At 44.4% G+C, this 18,982-nt stretch overlaps 1 protein-coding gene and 1 pseudogene across 1 annotated transcript in view; one reads left to right on the top strand and one right to left on the bottom strand.

Moving 5' to 3' along the window:
* Window positions 1–18,982, top strand: part of TG (thyroglobulin) — a 203,498-nt gene that overhangs the window by 109,728 nt on the left and 74,788 nt on the right. The window contains exons 39-41 of the mRNA XM_065397852.1: window positions 2,384–2,477; window positions 11,532–11,691; window positions 18,003–18,202. Coding sequence (XP_065253924.1) covers window positions 2,384–2,477; window positions 11,532–11,691; window positions 18,003–18,202 — 454 coding nt within the window. The remainder of the gene's footprint in view (window positions 1–2,383; window positions 2,478–11,531; window positions 11,692–18,002; window positions 18,203–18,982) is intronic.
* Window positions 12,355–12,455, bottom strand: LOC135875330 (U6 spliceosomal RNA; annotated as a pseudogene).

The raw sequence follows: 18,982 nt of genomic DNA, 5'->3' as shown, positions 1-18,982 counted from the left end.
GTCAGAAGCATCTGGCATTGACCACTGTGAGAAGACAGGATACTAGGCTAGATGGGCCATTAGTCTGACCCAGTAGGGCCATTCTTCTGTACTTACGTAAAAGGGACATGGACAGAGCCAGTGAAGGGCCCCAGCTGACCTTTTCTGGGAGAGAGTCCAAGAATTAAAGACCATTGACCAAGACCCATGATGACTGAGGCTAGTAATCAAGAGCAGCCCTGTGCCAGCCCTGTGGGGAATGGGTAATAGCTCCAGTACTTCGGATCTGTGTTATCAAGGGTTTTTAATAACACACTCAAGAAGTGAATGCAACTAGAGACTCTCTCGTGGGTGGTTGAAAGCGCTTGGCGTTTGGTCGTCGTGTGCTGCAGCATGCACCTGAGCCATGTGGGTGTCAGCAGCGTAACCACATTAGCCATGCAGCTTGACAGATGCTCAAGGGATCTGATGAGATGCAGCTTGTTTATTCAGGTGCACAGTGATTATGTACAGTTGACATACACAAACTGTTGCAGTAACATATACAGCATCAATTCTTGGTGACTGCAGCCAAAATGCTGTGTATAGTCATCTGCTGTACATCTTCGGTAAGGGCTATCTGCCTCTACTGCCTCCATCTGAAAATCATCTCTTGCCTCAGTGTGAAGAATTTGGCTGAGATTTTCAAAGCTGTTTAGGGACTGTGGGTGCCTCATTCCCATTAATTTTAATGGGAACTGGCTGTCCAGATCCCTTAGGCGACTTTAAAAATCGCAGCCTTTGTCTTTTGTTGTTTGTTTAAGATCAAAAGCACTGTTCGTAATTGTAAGCTTAGATACAAGGAGGATTGCCTTGGAGAATCACACAGACCTTAAACTGCCAGGTCTCCTGGTATAAGTAATGAATGCAGATCATTATAATATTAGGGGCTTACATCATCATAGCACAATATTTTTGTCTCTTTATAACAAAAAGTCAAAGTAGCAGGCCAACATTACTGATATGAGAGAAGTTTCCCATATATATTTATTGTCGTGGTAGACCTGGGTCATACTTGGATAAGAGATCTCCAAGAAACAGCACCTATGGAGTTGATTCAGTAGGTGGCGCTATTTCCTCTGAGTCAGTACTGAACCGCTTCCCTTGTATGTTGTTAGGGGAATTCTGGAGGTGCCATATTTTTGGTGAGATGTAAACATGAGGCTCTGATGACTTGTGATTTTTTTAAAAAAAACAACCATGATGTTTTTCATGAATAAGTTCACTAGGGTTGTGTCCTGCCCATGTTCTTACCTGAGGACAGGGCCGGCTCCAGGCACCAGCTCAGCAAACAGGTGCTTGGGGCAGCCAAGGGGAAGGGGCAGCACGTCGGGCTGTTCGGTAGCAATTCAGCAGCGGGTCCCTCGGTCCCTCTCGGAGGGAAGGACCTGCCGCCGAAGAAGAAAGCGGCGTGATGGAGCTGCTGGCGATCGCGGCTTTTTTTTCTTTTTTCTTTTTTCTTTTTTCTTCTCTCGCTGCTTGGGGCGACAAAAACCCTAGAGCCGGCCCTGCCTGAGGAATGCATATATTGCCCACCCAGATTTTCCCCTGCAATGTCAATTCAATGTGCTTCATTGTGTCAATTCAATGTGCTTTGTGTTTTAAACTGTTGCATAGCCTTGTTGTGCTACACAGCTCCCTTGTGGGAAAACTCTGTAGAATTTAACAAAAGACGATAATTTTTCTATAATATATTGGAACCACCCTGAAGAATTTAATAGCAAATTATATCCCTGATACTGATTTCTGTCCGATAATTTAAAAAGTCTTAGAGAGAATTCCATAGGTTTTTAGGGTAGTTTCTATAGAACCCTATCAGTTCCACCCTTATTAAATTTGTAAGTCCATAAAGGGTAAAACAGCACAGATGTGGCTGCATTTCGGTATGTGGGACTCCTCTTAGTCCAAAATAGCCCAAATGGTGGTGACCTTTCAACACAGGCAAAAGAAGTTTGTTTGATAGGGTTTTTGGAGAGGGCTGGTGGGATGCTCTCTGGGATGATGACGGGCTGGAGAGGAGTGTCTGCAGGTGTCTGGTTGATTGAGTTTCTGTTGAAAGAACTGTTTGAATGCTGCTGGGATTTTGTTGTATTTATTGTATTGTGAACGATTTGTTAGGGCACCTCTAACATTGGATAGGCATCCTTTTTGTTATTTTAAATCTAAATAAATAAATATATCCTGTCTTTGCCTCCCAGGGTGGTTGTTAGATGAATGCTAGGAATGTGTTTGAGATCCACAGATATAAAGGTGCTACTGAAGTGTAAAAAAATTATTTTATTGAACTTCAGCTAAAAATAAAATGAGCTGCAACAGTACAAAATGCTGGTTTGTCAGCCAAAATTAACACAGCCTGTATCTTTAGGGCTAGTTGTTGGCAGCCTGGAGATGGACTGCACCAATCTTCTCCTGTCAGTGAAGACTGCTTGTACCTGAATGTGTTTGTGCCTGCCAGCATTGTAAGTATTGAATTACTAGAACATGGTGTAGCAAACTGTTGTTGTCATGCTGTCTGGAGTGGCTCACGAGTGAGAATACCAGCCTCAGGGCAGACTGTTAAAATGCAGGGCACAACTCCCAAATTAGTTGTGAGTTCTATAATTAGTTTTCACCAACCGAGTAACAAATGTAATGTCCTCAGGCACTATACAGCTTTAACATGGAGTCATAGACAGCCCCCTTGGGCATTCCGATCTATCTTGCCACACAAGCAAGCTGGACTCTGTGATAGGTGATCACTTTACACCAAAGGTCACAAAATATTCAGGTTGCTTCCAGTTCCAAAGGACCAGTCACTTATCCCAGGTCAATTTGCACCTTAGATCTCACACCAAAGACAATGCTTGTAGCCAATCCGGTAATAAACTAGCTAAAGGTTTATTAATGAGGAAAAATAAATTAGAATTATTTACAAGGTTAAAACAGATAAACATACACACACACACATGAGTTGCATTCTTAGGTTTCAGGTGGTGACAGAGCTGTTGAAAGATGCCAGCTTTTTATGTCCATTAGGGCTAACCCAGCTTAGTCCGGGGGATCTCTTGTTTACACCTTCCGTAGGAATCCAGCGTTTTGCATTAGGTGAAGTTTTTTCTCCTGTTTGGTGAGTTACGGTTTCAGAACAAACTTTTTACAGTTATAGAGCAAATACTTAAGTATTGTCTTATAGCACGGGATACAGAGATTATAAGGAGGATTAATACATGCAGCATCCTGCAAGTAATTCATAAAGTCAAAACAGTAAACATATTGTTATAACATTAATATCTATTATAACTATACTAACCCAAAGGCAAGCCAGACTGGTTCTCAGCTATGCATTTGTCAGTATTCAGTAAGGCCTAGGGGCCTTGGCACCTGGTCTGCTAGCGTCACAGTTGAATCACTTGAAAATGTTTTAACCACGATAAGCGGAAGTGTTTAAAGTGGTATCCACAGCATCCTAGAAGTAAGAGCTGGAGAAGCCTTAGCAATGGTAAGTCACCTAGTCCAGTCTCCTGCCAGTGCAGGACTCTTCCTTGCAGTATAGTTATTTGTGCTTTGGCTAAGCTGTGTCTCAATATGTCTGCAGAGCAGGAAATGCAAGTGGGCAGAGAGGAGGAGATACACAAAGGGCTAGTCTGTACTACACAGGCTCTGCTGAGACAGCTGTCACAGTTCAGGGCAATTGCATTTGTATTTCTCCACCGTGGTCCACCGCTTTAGATTCCCCGATCTTCAGCCATCACCTCTTGGGCAGAGACCCGCATCTCTCCCTCTTTACTGGGGTTTGTCCAGTCTGCACAGTTCACTCCCTACACTGTGATATTCCTGGCAAGCCAGTCTTCCTCAACAGGCCAGCATCTGCACTTTGCTGTCTCCTTTCTAAGCAAGCACATTTATTCTTAAAGTGAAAGCATTGCACAAAATACATATTAAAAACAATAAAAGAACCAGTGCGCCTACTAAACTGCTTTCCAAAGGTCACGCCAACTCCAGCCTTGGGGTCTGGCAGCTGTCAGTCCTTTCAACCCTTCCCTAAGGATTTGGGGCCCCTGTTGGACAGCAGGTCCTGTCCATTGGCTGGATCAGAAAGAAGGCTCCGAGTCAGTTTAAACTCTGGCTATTTATCCAAAAGTCCTGTCTTTGTCTGTTGAACCAATACATGTGAGCCTTGCCACGTGGTGGTACTTCTCTGGCGGCATTACAGTTTGACTAAGGCAATTTGCCTAATCACCCCCGCCAACTGTTTTTAATTCCTGGAGGGCTGCAGTCACCTGCCCCTATGGAATTACATACACTCTGTGGCCCACAATGATGCATAAACTTAATGCAGTAAGATCTCCTAAAGATACTTCAGGAAATTGTTGTATTTGTCACAACTGCTATATCAGAATAGCTATCCTGGCATAGCCCTTTAGTGTAGCTGCAGCGTGTATCAACAGAAGGTGGTTTTCTGCCAGCATAGTAGCACCATCTCCCTGAACAGTATTAGCTATGCCAACAACAGATGCACTCTTTGCCTTTGTGTCTATACTTGGGGTTTTGCTGGCACAGCGATGTCCGTCACACCCCTGACTGACATAGTTATGCCAACAACATGTTGCAGTGTAGAGCCGGCCAAAGACAGGGGAAAGAGAGGGAGGCAGAAAAGAGGATGGGGAAGGAAGGAAACTAAGGGCAGAAATAGCAGTGTTCTTAAAAACGAGACTGTTTTCCCAGGGGGTGATACTGAATGCAACCCAGCTAACAGTGATGATGACTAGCAGTTTAGTTACTATATACGGGCCATAATCTACCCTTGATCTTTGTGGAAACCTCCCACTGATGTCGGTGGAAGGTCTGCTGTGGATTGAGTGTAGTCAGCAGTGCTAAATTTATGCCCCAGCCCACGGATCACAAAAGTGTTCCTCTCCAAAAATGGGAGCCCCTGCACTCAGATAAACTGTCAACTGAAAATTTTAAGTTAAACTTCATAATAAGTAAAAAATAAACTTTCCTACTGGCCTGGGTATTCTAGCTGAGCTTTTAACCTGAGAGTAAACAGGGACTGGGGGGCCTAGGGTATTGGTATAGGGATGTGCCTAATGTACAAGCATGCATTTTGCATTCAGTATTATTTGAGCTGCTTGAGTGCAACTTCATGTATGTTTTAGAAGTGGCCAACAGTCTGTTTTCTTGCCGCAACACCAGATTGTTATCGACTTTCTGTGCAAAGTCATTGCTTAGTAAAAACTTCAGGTCATCGTCTCGGGAAGCTTGCCAGCTCCCTTTAGCTACTGCTTTCCAAAGAGCAGGGGCTTATTTGAAAGCATCGTGTTTACAACAACCCCAACTATCCAAATGGGCTCTCTCTTTTATTTATTTATTTATTTATTTGGGTAGTCTGTGGGCCTAATACTCCTCTCACTCATATGGGTGCAAATCAGAAGTAGCTTCATTGAGGTCAGTGGAGTGTTGCATGGGTAAATCTGGCGTAAATGAGAGAAGAATCAGACCCTTTATTTTTACAGCAGAAAGCGGGAACAGGATAATATGCCCCAGAATGGCATTTCCCTGCTCTTTATTGTGGTAAACTGAAGTTTTTACCCACGTGCGAAGAGCAATAGCAGATGGTTTCAGTCTTGATGAAGTTAAAACAACAAAAACAACCAATATGATGTCCCCTGGAGAGAGACCGAGCCCAGTGGCTCGCACAGTAACATTCTACATCTGAAGTGAAACACAAAATGGGAGCTTCCTCCTGTAGCTGGGAAGGGACTCTAACATTTAAAGCTTCAGTGCCCAGAAAGCAGAACACATAGTTCCGGGCATCACATAAACTTCCACTTACAGCTGGCATTTCTGAGCTCCTTTTCCCACCAGTAGCCATCCTCGCTTGTCACGCTAGCAAAGCAGGGCTGGGTTTTGTCTCGGGTTGCCTGATGCAGCTCAGGCAGAGGGCTGATGGTAGTGTTGCTGGCCTAAATAAAGAGTTGGGTTAATGTCGGCTGTGCACCCTTCAGGGAAGAATCTTCTTCGCCTTCCCATCCTCTCTGTGCCGTCAGTGTGGTGCACACCTCCCAGGAGCGCCGCCAGCTTTTCTGCCACTCTAGGCGGCGGAAGGTCCCGCCCCGAAATGCCGCCGTGGTCGCCGCCCCCCAAATTGTAGTGCCCTAGGCGACCGCCTAGGTTGCCTAATGGGTTGCGCCGGCCCTGACACCTCTTAATGCAATCCTGTTAAGGGCAGGGGCGGCTCTAGCTTTTTTGCCGCCTCAAGCACGGCAGGCAGGCTGCCTTTGGCGGCCTGCCTGCGGGAGGTCCCCGGTCCCGCGGATTCGGAGGCTTGCCTGCGGGAGGTCCGCCGGTCCCGCAGCTTCGGCGTACCCGCCGCCGAATTGCCGCCGAATCCACGGGACCGGCAGACCTCCCACAGGCAAGCCACCAAAGGCTGCCTAACTGCCGCCCTCACGGCGACCGGCAGGGTGCCCCCCGCAGCTTGTGGCCCCAGGCACGCGCTTGGAGCACTGGTGCCTGGAGCCGCCACTGGTTAAAGGCTGTTACACATCCTGGAACTTGGCTGGTTCTGTCAGGGTTAAAATGCTCCTGCCAAGCCCCTTCTGAAATGCCTTGCAGTGGAGCGGAGAGGATAATTGAAAACATTTCTGAACTCCAGAAAGCCTGTCAGAAATGCCTTTTATTTTCCGTGTTTCACGAAAACCGAAGGAGTCAAGGCTCAGGTCTAGCGTGATGGCTAGCCTAGTTGCAGAAGGCAAGGGCAGTTTTATACTATTGCCCATCACCGTAGTAGGTGAGCTTTAGCTGCAGAGTTCAGATCTGTGTTCCCATCCTAGTCCCTGAAATTCAGGAGTGCTCTGCTCCTGGCTTTTGGGTCAGGTCCATTCTATCCTGTCCTGAGTTCAGATCTGGATCCAGACGTGTCCAGATTTCACGAGCGTATAGCCCTGGGATTGGCACTGGGCACAAAGGACACACTGGTGTAAAAATTTGGCCAGTCCTAACTCATTCTCTTTATTTCTTTGATGAGGGTGAGGCTTCATTTTGGGCCCAATCCTGCCAGGCACAAATCTGCTCCTGTGAAACGTTGAGCACCCTCCGCTCCCAGGATCAGGCCCATTGGGACTGCCAGCTTCAGTCCAGCTGCTAGAGAGCACATAGCCAATTAGTGTGGACCCCAGCTGATGACTGTGCATGTGTGCCATGCACATTAGCACAAGGGCAAGCCCGTTGAGTCCTTAGGCAGCAGCAGCTCCCCTGGGTGAACCGAAACGTACCTTTCCCACTAGCTGAGCCACTGGGAGCTGTACTAGACTTGTCTCTGTTGAAAGTCTCTCTGCGTGTTTTACTGCTAACAGTTTGACCGTCCATTCCTAAATGCAAAACCAGAACTGATCAAACAATGTTGGTCAATAGCCACATGACAATCGTGGCTGGTGCTAGCGTTGTGTGTCTGTGAAGAACTTGCTGGCCAGTTTTTCCAATTAGCTGCAGTGTTTTCTGTAGTATTGTTCTGTGTTGCGTGCAATAGGCCAGATTCTACTCTCATTTACAATGGAGTGTCGCCATTGACTTCAGTGGAGTTACTCCAGATTTCCACCTATGGTCCAAATTTGGTGTGAACCAAAGGTCTTTAGAGTCAATGGAAAGGGTTGGCTTTACTTGGCTTTGGACCAGGCCCTACATTCTCTCTGCCCTAATATGTAGCTGCCACCTGTCCTAGCTGTGTTGGTTAATTGACTGTAATTCAGGATAGAGAATAAAGAATGTGATAATTTTTTTTAAGGGAATTTATCAACCAATATATAGTATAAAATTAATTGGATACCAAATAAGAACCTGGACAATGCAATGCATCTCACATTTTGTATGGAATAGTTCATTTTTAATATAAAAATATGGTAGCATCCTGCTGAAATGATTAATTCCAAAAAGTGAAGGAGAGATTAGTGGTTGCTACAATTCAATACAAAGATCTGCTTTAGATGATAGCACTAAGAACCAGTAGCTCTGTGCTTGAAATCTGTGCTCATCAGGGGATCACTACCCAAATTATCCCATGTGCTTCTCAAAAGGTTGGATTCATGTACAAGACAAACCAGCTGGGGAATTTGCCACTTCTCTGTGCAGAATAACCATGGGGAAAAGAAGCAATTGTATCTAAACCTTGTGTATTGTAGGGGAGATGCGGTGAGTGGGTGGCATTCTGTTTACCCCTAATACTTGAAGGCTGAATCTTCTCAGTAAGATGCTCCACATCTGCTACCACAGCTTCTGCTTTCCCCTATCATCTCTTCTCCTTCCCCCTTGTTATCACTAGGAAATTAGGTAATGTTATCTAACATGACTTTAAACACAACCGAGGAGTCAGCTAGACGGGGACTGTTTCTAGGGAATCTCTACTGGAACCACTTTGACAAGCTGACATGATGTTAAGTAAGATTTGCCCCTGTGATGTTTAACATTGTGTTAGCTAACATGACTCTGCAAAGTGGTGTTTGTTAGATCAGATTTTTAAGTGAAGACAAACCCTCACACCTGCTCTCTCTCATTCCTTTGTTCCTCCCCTCCAATTTCTTGGCCAGGACCTGCATAATTGTCAACTCTGAATGGGAAATTGGGGATGAGACAGTCTGAATTAGGTACTTTCTCTGGAGAAGCAGAGGCAGAAGATTCAGAGAAAGCAGCACTTTTCAGCACTTCTGGATGAAGGCAGCACATTACTCAGTCGAACTCAATGCCACTTTGCTCATAATAACAAACATCTGAACTGATTTTCCACCAGACAAAGGAGGGTGCAACACATTTTCAGTTAAAAAATCAGGGTCACCCCTTAACAATTACAGAAAGCTGAGGGCAGTTTGCTACTTGCTCCTGGCCTCTTTTTTTGCTGGTAACTGACACTCCTGTGATGGTTTCCTCCTGCACGGATGGCCACACATTTGCTGGAAACAGATGCGCAGCCATCTCTTTTGCCTGTGCAAATGGGATCATCGTGTTTAGTTAATTCCGTTCAGAAAATGACAGCAGCAGCAGCCAATGCTATCTAGTTGCAGGCAAAAACAAACCCCAGATGTGTTTGATGCTGGTGTACGGACCACCAGCCTGTCTCTGAAAAATACCAACAGCTGTCAGGCTGGAGGGAGGTTACTAGTGGAATTCTTCAGTGTTTGGTCTTGGGACCTATCTTATTTAACATTTTTATTAATGACCTTGGCACAAAAAGTGGGAGTCTGTTAAGAAAATTTGTTGATGACACAAGTAGGGAGGTATTGGCAATACAGAGGAGGACTGGAATATCACACAAGAAGATCTTGGTGACTTTGAAAACTGGAATAATAGAAATGGGCTGAAATTGAATACTGCAAAGTGAATAGTCATGCACTTAGGAACTAACAATAATAATTTTTCCTATAAGCTGGGGACTCATTAGATGGAAGCAACAGAGGAGGAGAAAGACCTGGGTGTATTGGTTGATCACAGGATAACTATGAGCCACCAATGTGATGTGGCCATGAAAAAGGCTAATGCAGTCCTAGGATGCATCAGGCGCAGTATTTCCAGTAAAGAAAGGGAATTGCTAGTACCATTATTCAAGGCACTGGTGAGACCTAATCTGGAATATTGTGTACAATTCTGGTTTCCAATGTTTAAGAAAAATAAATTCAAACTGGAACAGGTGCAGAGAAGGGCTACTAGGATGATCAGAGGAATGGAAAACTTACCTTATGAGAGGAGACTCAAAGAGCTTGGTTTGTTTACCCTAAGCAAAAGAAAGCTGAGGGGTGATATGATTCCTCTCTATAAATACATCAAAGGGATAAATACCAGGGATGGGGAGGAGTTAAAATTTAAGTTAAGCACCAATGGGGACACAAGAACAAATGGATGTAAACTGGCCATCAAGAAGTTTAGTCTTGCAATTAGACAAAGGTTTCTAACCATCAGAAACTTTCTAACCAACAGCCTTCCAAGGGGGGCAGTGGGGGCAAAAAACCTAACTGGCTTCAGGACTGAGCTTGCTAAATTTATGGAGGGGATGATATGATGAGACTGCCTACAATGGCATGTAGCTGATCTGCGACTGCTAGCAGCAAATATCCCCAACAGCCAGCGATGGGACACTAGCTGGAGAGGTCTCTGAGTTACTACAGAGAATTTTTCCCCAGGTGTCTGGCTGGTGGTTCTTGCCCACATGCTCAGGGTCTAAGTGATCGCCATATCTGTGGTCAGGAAAGAATTTTCCTCCAGGTCAGATTGGCAGAGACCCTCTTGTGTGGGGGGGTGGGGGGTTGCCTTCCTCTGCAGCACTAGTGTAAATGGTGGATTCTCTGTAACTTGACGTCTTCACATCATGATTCAGCTAGAGGTTATGGGTCTATTACAGGAAAGGGTGGGGAAGGTGCTGTGGCTTGCAGCGTGCAGGAGATCAGACTAGATGGTCATGATTCATAGATTCATAGATTCTAGGACTGGAAGGGACCTCGAGAGGTCATCGAGTCCAGTCCCCTGCCCGCATGACAGGACCAAATACTGTCTAGACCATCCCTGATAGACATTTATCTAACCTACTCTTAAATATCTCCAGAGATGGAGATTGCACAACCTCCCTAGGCAATTTATTCCAGTATGATGTTCCCTTCTGGCCTTAAAGTCTATGACTGTCCACTGAGCAAAGGATGGTGGAGAATGATGTAGGAAGGTCCCAGGGGATATAATAATGGGATGAAACTGAAGAATGGAAAAGTGCAGAGAGGACCTAGGGAGAGTGATGCTGCTTTTTAGACACTACCTATGCTGGCAGGAGGGATGCTCCCATTGGCACAGATAAATCAACCTCCCTGAGAGGCGGTAGCTAGGTTGACAGAAGGATTCTTCCAATGACCTAGCACTGTCTTCACGGGGACTTAGGTCCGCTTAACTGCACTGCTCAGGGGTGTGAATTTGTCACATCCCTGAACAACAGAGTTATGCCGAGGTAATTTTTAAGCGTAGACCTGCCCTCAGGAAAGTTAATCTAGATTAATTTAAGGTGTGAATTTAAACTGTGTTAAACCCCTCTATGGACACTCTCATTAAGAATTAAAGTGGTCTTAATTTGATTTAGTTTAATTCACTTTTTGGAATTGAATCCAGGCCACTTTAATTCTGAATAAGAGCATCCACACAGGGGTTTAATGCAGTTTAACTTATCCACTTTAAATTCACATCTTGAGTTAATTCCTGAGTATCCCCATGTAGACAAACCCTACGATTAGGAGGCTGGATTCAGCTAAATGGCACATAGTCCATTCCAGGGACTGGTAACCAGTCAACAAACCGAATGTAATTCTAGGGCTGCTGCCAGGCAGGCAGTTCTCCTCTCATCGGTGTCACTGCCAGGCAGTTTTGAATTGCTTGGAATGTTCCAGAAGAGAGGATAATCAGGTTCACAGCAATGACCCGAAGGAGACTATAGCCCTACATAGGAGTATCAGCCGCTATCATTCTCAGACAGACTCATTGTTGCATTAACTTGTCTGTGATCCTTACAGGGCAGAAACATGGCTGTGCTGCTGTTCTTCCACAATGGTGTGAGTGGTGAGGGTGAGAAAGGGAGGACGGTCGTAGACGGATCATACCTAGCTTCCATCAGCGATGTCATCATTGTAACTGCAAGTTACCGTGTCGGCGTTTTCGGCTTCCTTAGCACTGGTAAGTCTGTACACTGTCATGAATCTATGAACTGCAGGCGAATCACATTCTGCAATGTTTGTTTCCAAAGCGTTTGTTAGTTCTGCTTTTTCATAAGCCGGCATCTTTGAATAAGTGTTTTGGAAGACACATCCAAGGAAAGTCGGGAGCATTGTGTCAAGGGGACATGGAGAATAGCATGAGCCAAAAGGGGGCACAAAGCAATCATCCCATTTCAAAAGAGCAGCTTGACTTTTGTTTACAGATAAGATCATGGATGTTTGTATGTACAGTAGAACCTCAGCATTACGAACACCTCGGGAATGGAGGTTGTTTGTAACTCTGAACAAAACATTATGGTTGTTCTTTCAAAAGTTTACAGCTGAACATTGATTTAATACAGCTTTGAAACTTTACTATGCAGAAGAAAAATGATGCTTTCCCTTTTATTTTTTTAGTAGTTTATGTTTAACATAGTCCTGTACTGGTGCTTTTTTTTTTTTTTTTTTTTTTTTGTCTCTGCTGCTGACTGAATGTGTACTTCCAGTTTCAAATGAGATGTGTGGTTGACTGGTCAGTTCATAACTCTGGTGTTTGGAACTCTGAGGTTCTACTATAAAGGGAAGTGGGCCAAAGCGAAGGTCTGGCTTTAAATCTTAGGGCCTGATTTCCAGAAGTGCTGTCTGACTGTAATCCGAGTTCACAAATTTGTGTGTCATCCTTGCGCAGGGGCCATGCTAATCTTCTCTGTATCGTTCCAATTTTAGATGACCCACAGTTAAGGCACTAGCCTGGGATTTGAGAGACTGGGTTCAATTCCCTGCTCTGCTATGGACTTTTGTGTGACCCTGGACCCTAGTCACGTAGTCCCTCTGTGCCTCTGTAAAATGACAGTGCTTCCCTGCTTCATGGGACTGCTGTGACAAAAAGTACATTCAACTTTGTGTAAGATTAAAGATGTAGTTTGGTAGCTGCTTGGCACCTCTGAAAATCAGCCCCTTGTCTCCTATACAGGATTTGCCACTATAATGTGCAGTGACTAGTTGAGGGTTTTTTTTAAAGACAGCTTCACCATGTCTATGCCTCACGGAGCCAACAGAGGTCGCCCATGTTATCTTCTGACAGATCGGGAGTTACCGTCCATTGACTTGAGTTGTTACCATTTTCCATTCCAGACACTACAGCAAAACCACACAGTTCATTATTGTAAGCTGGGAATTAGCACACTTTCCTCCTCATGCTCTGTAATGCTGGGGACTTCTGCTTCCCAGCGCCCGCTGATCCCGCCTACTATAAATAAATGGCTTGTCTGGCCAAATTTCCAGAAAACAGGTGCATACCTTGCACGGACAAAGTACCCATTCTGCCTGCACAAATACATGTTTGCACCTACCTATGTCTGTCTGTCTGAGAGCAGTGCAGGTACCTGCTGTTTGGCTTGGCTTTTATTAGGTCTTTTAGATTCATTTTAAACACTTACAAAATATTTGTCTTTTCCCTTATTTGTCTGGCAGGTTTATTTGCCTGAAGGTCGAGTTTTGCCTGTGTAGTGACTCAGCTGAGTTTTGCCTGGTGTGGGGTTACAGCAGCATTTCTCTTCTAGGGTGTTAGATGTTTTTGGAGCTCATCGCCAGCAATGCCTGTTTTTAGTTCAGCCACCTGAGAGCCACGCGCTGCAAACTCCTTGTGCATTTAGGTCTGAGGTTGGCAAGGGCCGCATCTGGGGAAAGTATCACTATGGTTAGTTTTCTGCGAACCGGATGCTTATGAAACTGACACTTAGTATTGGCTAGAGCTAGACAGGGTAGATAGGCATTGTGCAAGCTTCCATTACGCAGCACTGCCCACACATCTGCCACTAACCTCCTTCAACCCAACTCGTCTCATCGTGGTCTCTTCCTGAGAGGAGTCTGCGAGCTGGGCTGAATATTGCATGATAGCGTTGTGGTGTGGTCAGATGTCCTTCTCAGTACTCGGACGAACCCTTCAAGCCCATTTTCACCTGTGTTCCAGTTGGAATTAGAATTTGGGTCTTCAGGGGTGAAAAGGGATAGTGCACAAACCCACTGCCTAGAAACCAGTGAACAGCAGCGTCTGTAACGTTCTTTGCCCCTGCTGCAGCTGTCCATAGAGACAGTGACTGATCCGCCTGTGGGTGTGTTGGCTGAGAGGATGCAGGAGCCTTCCCCCAGCCCCTTGGCCCAGTTCACATAGGGCAGGGACTGCTACCATTTCTGTGTTTGGGAGAGCTCAGAGATGCTTCCTCAGTGTACCCCTGGGGGCCCAAAAGGGACAGGGAGGAGGTGGGGCCACACTTCACAGCAGCCTAGGCAGACCGTGGAGCAACTCCTGCACAGTGGGGAGCATGGGGAGGTCCCTCAGTACAATCACTCCTATCTCCCCTGAGGGCGGGGCAATGCCTCACTGCTGGCCAGGGCCAAAATGGCACACTTTGATCTAGTCTGAGGGGAGAGTTCACACATTCATTGCAGCTAGAAACTTTGCCACTACTGTAGTTACCCTTTACCTTTCTGTAGCATAATGCAGACTCCCTAAGGTGCTTTTCTCTAATGTTTAGCAGCAGAAGATTACACCGAAGGCTCCCCAAGCTGCTTCAGATACCATAAGAATTTTTTCCTGGCACACACACCAAAACCAAATAGAAACTTCTGGGAGGTTTTCCTTTTCAAGTACTTGTTGAATGAAATCCTGGCCTCACTGAAGTCAATGGGAGTTTTGCCATTCACTGCAACGGGGCGAGGCTAAATATAGAAGTGTGAATATTAAAACGTTTTGTAAAGGGCCCAACACCATGAACGAAGGTCCTGATTCCCCAAGCAAAGGCAACTTCTGGATCCTTTGATGTTTGCTTCTCATAAATTGCAAACCCAGGAACGAATGGGTTAAAGCTAGTAGTTTTCTTGCAACAAAAAAGCTGCCTTTTCTATTGCTAGCTCTGCAGTTATTCCTGACTCTCTTATGTGGCAGAGCTGTTTTAGGGCTAGGTGGGTCATGGGTATATACACATGGTGGTTGCTTTGAGTGTAGAGAAAACACAGATATGGGTTACACCTGCTTTTCTGTACATATTGAAAGGGCACTGTTGTAGGTATGTCTGGATGTAGGCAAAAAAAGATATTGTGAAAAAACAACTTTCCTCATTTATGATACAAACAACACCTGGGGTGGTTAGAACTGAACAAATCTGAAAAATCCAATCCATTGTGTGTTGTGTGGTTTGATGATGAAAATAGGCTAGTGCTTACCTTTAAGTCCCATAGAGTGGGATTACTCAGATGCTTAAAGCAAAGCCCGTTTATAAGTGTTCTCAGGAATGGAGCCTTAGTAACTATGGATGATCTCTATCCATAGAACAGGCTATGGCAGTGAAAGCTTTCCCCATTGCTCTGCCATTGTCTCTCAACCCAATATGGCTATAGGCAAGAAATTCTAGTCTCCATGCTCATTCAGTCCTTGTCATTCTTAGCAGAGGGGCCAATAGTTGTGGTGTAGACACCTTTAAGAACTATATTGAGACCACTAAAATTCTATTCTATTCTGATTCTTCTATTTCACCCATCATGGTGGCATTTAAGCACCTCATTATATTATGTTGGGGAACAACTATTACAAGATGAGAGCTTTCAGTCACTATTGGCCAGGGTTGGATTTGAACTATTGACCTACAAACCAGAAGGCTTCATATTCCATTACTAATTTGTTCCCCAGAGTGTCTTTAAATGTATCCTTATTTTAAAGATACATTATTTTGGTCTTGGCAATGGAAGGAACAAATATTTTGAACGAGATTGCTATTCGTGGCTGTTCTGTCTCCTTTAAAGCTTTTCTAGTTTTGAATAAGAAGGCATTGAAGACAGGTAGGTAAATATAAATGGCCGACTGTGAATCAAAGTCGTAGGCAATGAACAATTATTTTCACTTCCTTTTTGATACTTAACAAGGAATTGCTTATTTCTGCTTTTATTGCTTTAAGTTCCAGTTTTTTAGAAAAAAGTGTCATTGGGAAACTAATGCCAAAACCATCCCGCTTTTAAAATATCAGGTTACTCTCGGGCACTGTTGAATAGTTGGCTGTCCTTTGGGTAGTCCTGGGGAATATATGGTACTAGAATGTTCTCGGCTTTTCTCATTTGCAAAAGGGCTGTGAGTGGCGAATTGTAAAATTCATGGTTGTTATTGTCAAACAGTTATATGGGACCACAGAGATGATGTATCAGTTGGTTGTATTAAAATACATATTGTATTTTAGTTATAAGACTGTAAGGGGATGCAAGGGAATCCAGAGGGTTGTAATTTATATGGCAAGGGGCTGGACAGGATGGGTACAGGAGGAAAAGATGCTACAAGAATGTAAGCATTGAGAGCTGCAGATAGCATTTTTGAAGACGAAGCTACCTATTTAGGTAACTAAATATGGTTTGAGAAGTCTAACTTGAGGCACTCAATTTAGAAAATCTTGGCCTCAGTCTGTAGACAGTATGATAGCTTGCTGGTCTGCTAGCTCAGCTGCCCTTCCCTTATTATATTTAAAACAAAAAACAAACAAACAAACAAACGAAACCTCCTGTAATTGTAGAATCATAGCTTCAGTGTCTCTGTTCTAAGCTGTAATGTTTTGGGTTATTGTTGGGAGATACTGTAGTACTTTGTTTTCTTTTTTAATAGAGGAGTGTAGATTTTTGGTTAATTTCATTGAGACAGAAAAGTCCCAGCAGGCCGATATAAAATGAAAACAGAACAACATTCATGATTTTTCCATTTGCAGAAAGAGGGGGTGTATTGTTGTTACTACTAAATAAAAACCCCTTTCTCATGGCAATCCATGCAGCTGGAAAAGCCATTCATTTTATTCATTTTGTATAAACTGGCCACTCTTATATTTTCATTAATATTCTCTGGGAGTGGAGTGGAACAAGCTACTAATATATCACAGAGGCTTTGAAGAAAAGTTTCATCCGTACATTGCTGCTCTCATGGTGTGTTAATTGTTAGCCTGCTGTTTCCAATCATCTCCAGAACGTTGCCAGAGAACGAGTGAAATCCTGAACCCATTGAGGTCAGCGATAAAGCTCCTACTGACTTCAACAGAGCCAGGATTTCATCTCATGTGCTTGGCTCGACCTTGCTGCAGAACTCATCAGTGATGCGCTCAACACTTCCCCCCTCTGTTCCTTCTTTTATAGACATTAGAGCACTGGACTGGGACTCAGGACATCTAGGTTCTATTCCTGGCTCTGCTACTGACCTGCTGGGTCATCTTGGGCAAGTCACTTCCCCTCTGTGTGCCTCAGTTTCTCCATCTGTAAAATGGGGATTATGATAGTGCCGTCCTTTGTGAAGTGCTTTGAGATCTACTGAAGAACTGGGTAGCTGAAGAACTGCCCTGTGACGCTTCTCCATTGCAACTTGCCTTAGCTGAGTCTGTTACATTCTAGGCTCTTTGGGGCATGTAATTTCTTTGTGTCATGTACAGGGCCAAGTATGTTGCCAGTGCCTAACAAATAATGAATAACCACAAAGTCCCCTGGCTTGGTTGTAACAGTGATGCAGCCGAGCTCTTAGGCTGAGTCTGTACTACTAGGGCTCTGGCAGCATAGGTATGGCATCGTAGCTATGCCGGCATAACCCTGGAGTGCTGCCTACAGTGATGGAAGGGTTTTTCCTGTCAGTGTAGGAACACCCACACCCCCGCCCTCAGAGTGACGGTAGCGAGGTCAGTAGGAGCATCCTTCCATCAACCGAGCTGCAGCTGCACTGTGGGTTAGGTCAGCGTAGCTATGGAGCTTGGAGGTGGGGGGGAAGGGTTGTTTCCACACCCCTGAGCACTACAGCTGTCAGCTTAAATTGTAAGTGTGCACCAGGCCTTAGATAAGATGCCCCCACACGGGGGTTGAAATGGAAAAGCTTGCATGGTCACTGTCTGTGCCCGACCTGTTTGGTAGGGGAGATTTCTCTTTCCAGGGTTCCCATTCTGGCATCCAGTGCCCAGTCTAAATCCCACTGATGTCAACAGAAACATTCCAGTTGCTTTTAATGACTGGTTAAATTGAGCCCCTATGGAATAAGGCACAGAGCACTGAAAACTGTCTCCTTTTATCTCTTGTAATGGAGGCAGCTCTAAGGGGGGTTGTCTATACAGTGACTGCCATGGAGGAAGGTGCTATAAGCTGTGATATCGGTTTTATCCAGTCCCAGATGTAGGACTGATATTAAAAATGTATCATTCCTCCACTTAAATGTTCAAGGGTCTCGCCTGTATATCATGTCTGCTTGCAGAGCAGTAATTGCCCTCTTCCCATATCGTCCAACAGGTTCTAGTGTGGCCCGTGGAAACTGGGGTCTTCTGGATCAGGTGGCAGCTCTGAAATGGGTGCAGAAGAACATTGCTAGCTTTGGAGGAGATCCAAGTCAGATTTCAGTAGCAGCTGATCGTAGTGGGGCAGACATTACCAGCATCCACCTACTTTCAGGTGCAGCAGATTTGAATCTCTTCAAGAGGGCGTTGCTGATGGTGAGTCCCATTCCTCTGTATCTTAGTAGTGGATACCAACGGAAAAGACATGAATCAGTGTTAACAGAACTAGGGAGAGTGCTTGCTGGTTTTATTCTATACATCTATACATTATATATATTTTATTTTATTTTATTTTTTTATTTTATTTTAGCCTCACTAAAATATATTATTGTATAATAGCACCTAGCAGACTCAACTGAGATTGGGATTGCCTTGTGCTAGGCATTTTACAAACACACGGTAAAACCCATTTAAGTGACTGATTTAATCAAACTGACATTTTGATTCCTGTCACTGTGGTTTTTCATGTGTATATACACAGAACTGGTTCATAATTTATAGAGTTTCCATTCTGCAAATATTATTGCTATTCAGCACTTTTTAGACTACAGAGCTGATCTGCCAAACATCCGGCCTCTTTGAAGGATCCGTCGTCCTTGAGGTATGTTGCCAGTCCCATGAGAGATTCACATTCTAATTTTCACTTTTTAAAAAAAGTAAGTTTCTAGTCTTTGTGGTTGCGACAGTAACTTGCTGACAGGGATTGCATGTTCCACTGTTTCACACTGCAAAAGAAGTGTCCCCATTCATCTCAACTTGAAGTTAACTCTTAAAACTAACAATGATGATTTAAAGGTGCAGTTGATTTGCACGTACAATTTCTGCAGTATCTCCATACAAAATGGATAATTGAATTTGAAATTGGCCGAGCGAACAAAGGGCAGAAATAGCACTGGTCCTAACAGTGCCTTGATTTTTTTTTTCATTTAGTGAGTC

Source organism: Emys orbicularis, chromosome 2 (genome assembly GCF_028017835.1).
Source record: "Emys orbicularis isolate rEmyOrb1 chromosome 2, rEmyOrb1.hap1, whole genome shotgun sequence".
Classification (NCBI taxonomy): domain Eukaryota; kingdom Metazoa; phylum Chordata; order Testudines; family Emydidae; genus Emys; species Emys orbicularis.
This window is presented reverse-complemented; position numbering and strand designations above follow the sequence as displayed.